At 31.7% G+C, this 7963-nt stretch overlaps 1 protein-coding gene across 1 annotated transcript in view; it reads right to left on the bottom strand.

Annotated features, from left to right (window-relative positions):
* Positions 1 to 1025: 1025 nt before the first annotated feature.
* The window catches only part of LOC111086143, a 40947-nt gene continuing 34009 nt past the window's right edge, over positions 1026 to 7963 (bottom strand). Inside the window, exons 5-6 of the mRNA XM_022387816.1 lie at positions 6776 to 6846; positions 1026 to 1344 (exon numbers count right to left, since the gene is read on the bottom strand). Coding sequence (XP_022243524.1) covers positions 1200 to 1344; positions 6776 to 6846 — 216 coding nt within the window. The 3' untranslated portion in view covers positions 1026 to 1199. The remainder of the gene's footprint in view (positions 1345 to 6775; positions 6847 to 7963) is intronic.

Raw genomic sequence — 7963 nt, 5'->3', positions numbered from 1 at the left:
TCTTAATAAAGCTGGCAAACAGAAAGTTAACAAAAAAGATTTGTTTTGCAAGTTGTAATATGAATTAATCTCAAATCAACAGGAAGCTGATATAACCTAAGCTGCAAGCGGGAATAATTTATGTTTCGTCCTTAAATAAAAGTGGAACAGAATGTTGAAGTCAGTAGATACTGACAGATAGATAGATAGATAGATAGACCTCATGGTTTTCCATCTAAGATTTTAATACTTTATTACTGGATAAGTTACAAGCTTAGAAAAGAACAATAATTTGTTAGCTGCAATTTTGACAACATATTTTCTTGTATTTCTACATATTATACGTTTAAACACAATATTATAGAATACAAAACAATATTACGGGTGTGTTCCTATTTATATATCGGATCTTAAATCTGGTTATATAAATACATATAAAATAATGTAAATGTTAAGTTGTAACGTGAATTAACAATTGGATCATGCACGCCGGCCCTTAAAGAATTGAATTATACATATAACCTTGTAAGCATATCGAACGTTATAAAGTTAACTCTCAAGTGCTGATTTTCGTTAAATCGACTTTTATAAACGTCAGCCCCACTGAGTTAACTCCTATATGTATATTTTCATAAAGTCATCTCTGATACTTGGTTATTAAACTTTGATCCTGAAGAATATCACATTTGCAAAACCAGATCTTGAGACCACTCGACAAGGTGTAGTTGTTTTTTTAGCTCAAAGCTACACAAAGGGCTATGCGAGGAATCAAACCCCGGATTTTAACGTTATAAGTTCGTAAGATTTACCACTGGCACGCCGGGGGACAAGAAGATGGAGTCTAAAATAGCAACGGTGTTTGCTTTATATGTACTTTTTGATTTGGCCTATATACCCTTCTAGAAAATTAGTATTTAATCACAAAAACAGCAACAGTTAAAAGTTAACATATGGTCAAAGAAGAAATATGTCTTGCTTATTGCGTAAGTTAATGTTTAACAAAAGCCCAGTATAAAAGTTCTATATTTATTATCAACTACTATAAATCAAGAATATAAGATCATTTTCATATGGCATAAGCAAATTATACCAGTTAAAAACAAAACAACGTAGAAACATTCAATGGTAATGGTGAATTTCCAGTTTTTATTCATAACTGCATGTAGTCGCAAAACCAGTTTAAACCCCAATTTGCACTCGGTGATATTATAACCGCTGTCCTAACAGCCACACTGGTCCACTGCCAGCACTGTCTTCAGAGCGCCTTCTTTTGTTGAGAACGAATGAGTAGAGAATTGCAGAGGCACACATCGGGGGGCGCTTTTTCTCAGGGACATCAAACATCTATTTGAGTCGCTGGGATCTCTGTTTGGAGGAGCAGAAAACAGACATTTCAGCTTATGTTTGTTTATTTGTGGCCTTTCCTTTCAAAAAGTAAAAAGAAAAAGTTTTTACAGCGTCAAGACTAAATTTTTAATTTCCTTTGTCAAATTTCTTTGAAAAGACCATAGAAGTTAAGTTATAATACTACAATAAATATAACTACACAATGAGCTACCTATGCTGTGCCAACCACAGGTATCAAAATCCAATTTTTGGCGATATTAGCCCACAGACATTACCACTGAAACACTGAGGGACTGACTGTTGAATAATTTAGAATAAGAAATTAGTAGGATTAATGCTACATATTCTGTATTCAAATCCTATATATAGATTAGCTATGATGAGCAAAAGACAATTAAAAACACCATACATACATGCTCTAAAACTGCAGATTAATCCAATGAAGATAATGCAATAATTCATACTTGCCGCTTCCCTCCTCTAACTCATATTATATCATACTTATAATACTAAAACATAAAACATGTATTTAAACAATAAACATATCTTAACTGTCAATGGGATTTAATTGCGTCTATTGATAACATAAAAATCATTAACATTTTATATCTTCGCGACCTCCCTTGGGATCAGAACATAATGTTTGGAAAAACAGTACAGTAAGCAATTTCTGGGTATTATTACCATCTTCAAAACAACGGTTCTTCGAAAGAAGCGTAAAACATTCCCCCTTTTAAGGGGAGATTCCGTTTATTTTTAATTTTCATTGCAAACTCCAACATGTCGAATCCCATAAAGTCAACTCTTACACGTCGACCTCTGTAATTAATTGCTAATTGATACCACTATCAAAAGAAAGTGGTAAGCTAATTTTGTGTGTGTGTGTAAGTAAATCTCAAACGTACAATATAATGCTCACGTACACACAGATATACATAATTTTTATCTGGTGTAAACTCAGAAAACGTTTTACATGCGTTAGAACATAACAGTTTTTTCCTATCGAAAAAATTCGCAGTTCGTATCATTTGTATTTTGTTGATGCAGAATTGATAATTAGCCATTGAATAGGAGACTGACTCTTCCACCGTTGAAACAAGCGTAGTTACAGTAACCATTAATATAAATCGTGACAGCTTATGTAACTGATTATTATGTTTCTCTGTGTACAACACTACTGAATTTAAGATGTGTGTGTTCAATTACAGCAGATACTTTAAGAGCCATTCATCGCTACATTCTTTATCATTTATTTCCTAATTTTTATTCTTTTGAAGAGTTTGTGCAGTTACTTGGTTACCGCTATACATAGAAATTATAAGGATTGTTAACTAGATTTGAATATCAAGAGTAAGAAGGATTTTTTTAAGGTCTTTACTTGCTGATTTTGCTGCGGCCACGATAATCATCGCTCATGTGTGCTTGTCTAGAGTTTGAAAGTAATAATTTAAAAAAGATTCTGAAGAATTTCAGTGGGTTTTAAAGAACTTTATGAAAATAATAGAGGAGACGCGATTGGACCTGTGGTAGAACTCTGGATTTCGGAGTTGTCGAGTCGGAATTGAATTAGTGCGATACTACAAACTATTCCCAGCACTTTAAGTTGTGGGTGCGTTATAAGAGTGACAGTCAATCCCTCAACATAGATGGTGTGTGGTAGGGTGCTGCTGACTGGCTCACTTTCCTGTTGTTATTTGTCCACAACGAGGGACGAAAAAAAAACGATTTTATGTTAATAAAAAGTATTGAATATTTTATCAAAATACATTGTTATGAGAAACAAGTACAGTGCCATTCAAATAAATTAGGGTTATCTTCGGAACCATTTATGCCTTTTAGTGGAATAAACAAAATATTTGCATAAACTTCAATTGAACTTTCACACATTTTTAATGCGTGCGTTTTGCTTTTCGAAACGACGACTACTAGTATTACTATTCAAAGCACACGCATTTCGATTAAGTTAGCTATGCTATAAGGACAGAACTAGCGCACATTCGGTAGTTTATTCCATTAAAATATTCCGGTTTAGACATTGAATTAGTTTATTTTTGTTTATACCGATTGTTGAAGAGCTACAACACAACTGACAAACAACTGTCAAGAGTTTTTAATTAGGGCCATCCTGGGATAAGATAGCACTACAAAGAAACTGAAATGTAAACTATCCTTAAAAAAAGATTGAACTTTAGGAAGACTTAGTGATACTAATTTGTTCTAAAAATATTAAGTGCATCGTTCTTATATTCAGCTAAATACAAGATTGAGAATGCTCAGAACTAAACATACAAACCCTCAACTTTCCACACGGCCTATCACGAGAATAGTTAAATAAAACTCAATTAAATCATTATTGGTTTCAAATTAACTGTTTTAAAAATTAAATAAGCAGAGGTTAAATTAATTAAAACTTTAAAATTATAATACATGAGATTTTTCTACCTTATCAATTCATTAATTGATTATTTGTATTTGGCAAATTTCCCCCATTCTCACATCCTCATAGCCTAGGATATCGTGATCAAAAATCATGGTTCCGATTGGTATTAATTCATTTATTTTCACACTGAGGCCATGTTTAGTTCAATGTTTTTCAGAGTAATTAATCTTTCTAGTAAGAAACATTTCTCGTCCATAAAAGACACATTGTAGTTTTTTCTAATAGGCATTACCAAACACTCGGAACATATCGATGAAATGAAATCGTATTTTGCTCTTTATTCTAAAAAGGTTTTATCTAGGAGTGTTGCAACACGTGAAATTATAAATGAAAAAAACGAAAATATTAACACTAAACAACAACCTTTAGACTTTGGTGTTTTCATCAATTACTAGGCAAGTCTTTAATACCTTATTTTCATAAGGTATTCTAACAAACAATCAGTTTCAAATCATAGCTTCTAAAGTATTAATCAATTCTTTTTATGTACAAATAACGCATGATTTCAAATTGATCCTAAAAATTCACAATCTTTTCTTTATTCTTAAATGATTGAATTAAGAATGATCTTCAAATTTAAAAACACAACACAGAATAATTAATTCAAAATTGCTTTTTTACGTTTTGCAAGTTTTATTAGAGATTAACTATAGATTAGCCAAAGTCAAAAAGTGATTTCTCAAGTATATTGAACTACACTATTGGCTAGTTAAAGATGGAGTCTTAAAGTTTCTGGAGTGGAAGCCAAAACGCGGAAGCCATCAATAGCACTCCTTTGCTTATGTAATTTCGGAAACTTGGTATTTACATCCCGCAGAGCAGTAGAAAGTTAATGTTCAAGGGAATATTTTGTTCTTAAAATTTATTGAAAGCATATAAATTGTCAGTAGAGTCTATGAAAATTATAAAGGCAAGCCAAAAAAAGTAAATCCGGTTTCTTTAACAAGGTAATGAGCTGATGTTTTTACTTCCATTATGCAATATTCGTAGATCTCGTTAGATGGCTAGTTTGTTGAATGTTAATCACCAATAGCATATAGCTCGAACACCATACCATCTTAAGACTAAATCAACTAAATGCTGAAATATAATAAGATTATAAAAATGAACTATTATTTTTAAAACTTTCAATACTTTATCAAACGTATAAAGTAAAAATGAAATTGCTGAAACTTATGAAGTTCTATAAGAACCTTTTCTTATACACCCCTGAGAAGGTTTGTCAAAAAAACTCATGCAAAAAAAAAAATTTGTTTGTATGGAATTTCGCGCAAAGCTACACGAGGGCTATCTGCGCTAGCCGTCACTAATTTAGCAGTGTAAGACTAGAGGGAAGGCAGCTAGTCATCACCACTCACCGCCAACTCTTAGGCTACTCTTTTACCAACAAATAGTGGGATGGACCGTCACTATATAACGCCCCCACGGCTGAAAGGGCGAGCATGTTTGGTGTGACGGGGATTCGAACCCGCATCCTAACCACCTGGCCATGTGCCAAAAAAAAAGCGGTAAATAAACTCTAAACTGAAGAGTAAAGGTAAAAAAATAACAAAGAAGAAGATAAAAACAAATTTTCTTAGCATATTCAGAAAAAATATCTGAATATCAAATTTAATAAATCTAAAATTTTAAAAGTTGTTTAAGGTCATTTCTATAAAAATCTGTTTATACTTCTTATAACTAGAATAGAACGTATGAACAAATAATAAGCTTTACAACAGTTGTAAATTTTCTGGGATACAGTTATTTATAAAAAACAGCATAATACAGCAAAGTCAGCCGATAGTAATTTAGTTTCAGAACACACTATGTTAATGTAAATATTGTTTCTTCAAATACGTTTTTAAACATCCGAGCACTAAAAATAGCGCCGGATAACTTCATATGGATTTCCTTCTGTGATATAATACGCCATTTCTATTGTTTTCAGTGTGTTAAATATTATGACGAGTTGCTTTTATTAATTTTTCGAGTAGGTGGGAGTTGTTCAACTACTTGCCTTTTCTTGACCCTTTTTTATATCCGTTTCAGTTATGAAAATATAATCTCATTCAACATTTTCTCTGTAAAGTTCACACACATTTTCTTGCGTTTCCTCAACAAAATCTTTAAAAGATATAACGAGAAAAGTTGGACAATAAACGTTCGAATATGTTGGAAAAGTAATTTTGTTATTTTATCTTTCATCAAATTCCAATGTAATTGTATGAAATACTGTTTTATTTTTTAAAAAATCAACTTACAGACACACGAGTGGGTGAGTAAGAGAAATTTCCACCATTAATTAGATTAATAACCAGCCCCTCAAAGTTGCGATTCTATGCGAGCTGATGAAAAACTTAACCAGCCAATTAAAATAAAATTTTATGCTACTATTGTTAACAGTATCACAAACAATCATATTGCATATATTTGTACGTATTAACAAAGGAGACGGTACAATTAAATAAAGTATAATAAATTAATAAAAACTTTTTTGATGCGATTCCATGTAAAGAATGTTAAATATGAAAACTTGTCAAATATTTGCCCTCTATAAACACTTTCAACAGACGTAAAGAGCTCATTGGCCTTCAAACTGTTATTTTTTTTTTCTGTTTTGAAGCAGAGAGAGAGAGAAATTATTTTCCTAGAGGTCACTTGCATCCGCTTTAAAAAGGGGAATTCCTTACCTGTAGATGCCACTATAAGTCTAACGCTGTGTCAGAAAAATATATTATATCTGATGTTACCTTATCATAATCAAGTTGTTCATACTAAGTAGATATTGTAGGGATTCAAAGGACAAACGCGCCACACAACAGTACGCATTAAACGACATTCTCATCATACATTCTGACTGAATCTCAGTCAATATTTCCTTAGTTAAAAAACGAAACTCATTAGCTATTGAACAGAGAGGTTGAATTTTAAACAGATTTTTTTCTTTCGCTCTGCAATATGTGGTTTAAAATAATTAGAAATTGGTTTATGATCGCTTCCAGATAATAGAAATGAAGTTGGTTTTACCTTAAAACGCACTGGAACTGATCTTCTTTAAAATCTTCACAGCTTCCTACACATCTTCCAACGTCAATATCCTGGACGAGAGATAAAATTAATCAGATTAAGTACGTTACCATTAAAATTATCGAAGAAATGGTTTATAAAAGTTAATTCTGATTTGGAACAACGTACCAGAAAACAAATTACACAAAACTAAGTGGTTCGTGAATCTTCTGCGGTGAATTATATCGCAAATTTTCAGAAACTGGCCAAAAAAAAAAGCTTTGAGATTGTAAATAGGCCTATATAGTTTTAAAGAATCAAAGTTAAATGCATTAAAGAAGTAACTATAAAAATAAATGAATATAAGAACTAAATATTAGAAGTCACATTTATTAAATGGAAGAAATAACATAAATGTAGCACAGATACCTAAGGATGTAACTAACTGGTGGTCACATTTAACAACATACATCATGTAGTGTTGACACTAAAAGATGTCTTTCTGTATCTAATTCGTGTTGACATTTGATAAAAGATCTCGTGTAGTGCCAACATTATTTGGTGTATCTGCTCATTCATCAAACAAGTGTTAACATTCCAAAACATACGTGTTGGGTGTATCTGTTTGTATATCTAATAACTGTTGACATTTAACAACAGACGTCGTTTAGTGCTGATTCTATAAGGTGCTCTGATTAGTATTGAAATTTAATAATAGGCATCATGTAGTGATGATATTAGAGGAGGTATTTCTTCATATATACAAATGTACTTAATTACCGTTGATATATGCTGACATCGTGTAGAACTAACATCATAAAGCTTATCTGTTCATATATTTTATTACTTTTTAATATTACTTTAAATTAATCATGAAAATAAAACTATTCTCTGAGAACAAAATGTGAACTAAAAGAATTAAGCAAAGTTACGAGCACCCACTCTTCACTAAGTAATTTAGAGTGCACATACAATGAAAATGATAATGCATATTTTAGAATAAGGTTATTACATTCTCTAGTTTTCAAAAGCTAATATAAAGCCCTATATAATTATCGTTGACATATACTATAGAATGTTTTAGAACCTTCGATTACTGTTTAATTAACAATAAAATATATTGATTTAAAAAAAAAGATGTTGTTGAAGTTAAGCACAAAGTTACACAATGGGCTATCTGTGCTCTGCCCACCACGGGTATCGAAATCC

This window comes from Limulus polyphemus, unplaced genomic scaffold, assembly GCF_000517525.1.
Source record: "Limulus polyphemus unplaced genomic scaffold, Limulus_polyphemus-2.1.2 Scaffold880, whole genome shotgun sequence".
Classification (NCBI taxonomy): domain Eukaryota; kingdom Metazoa; phylum Arthropoda; class Merostomata; order Xiphosura; family Limulidae; genus Limulus; species Limulus polyphemus.
This window is presented reverse-complemented; position numbering and strand designations above follow the sequence as displayed.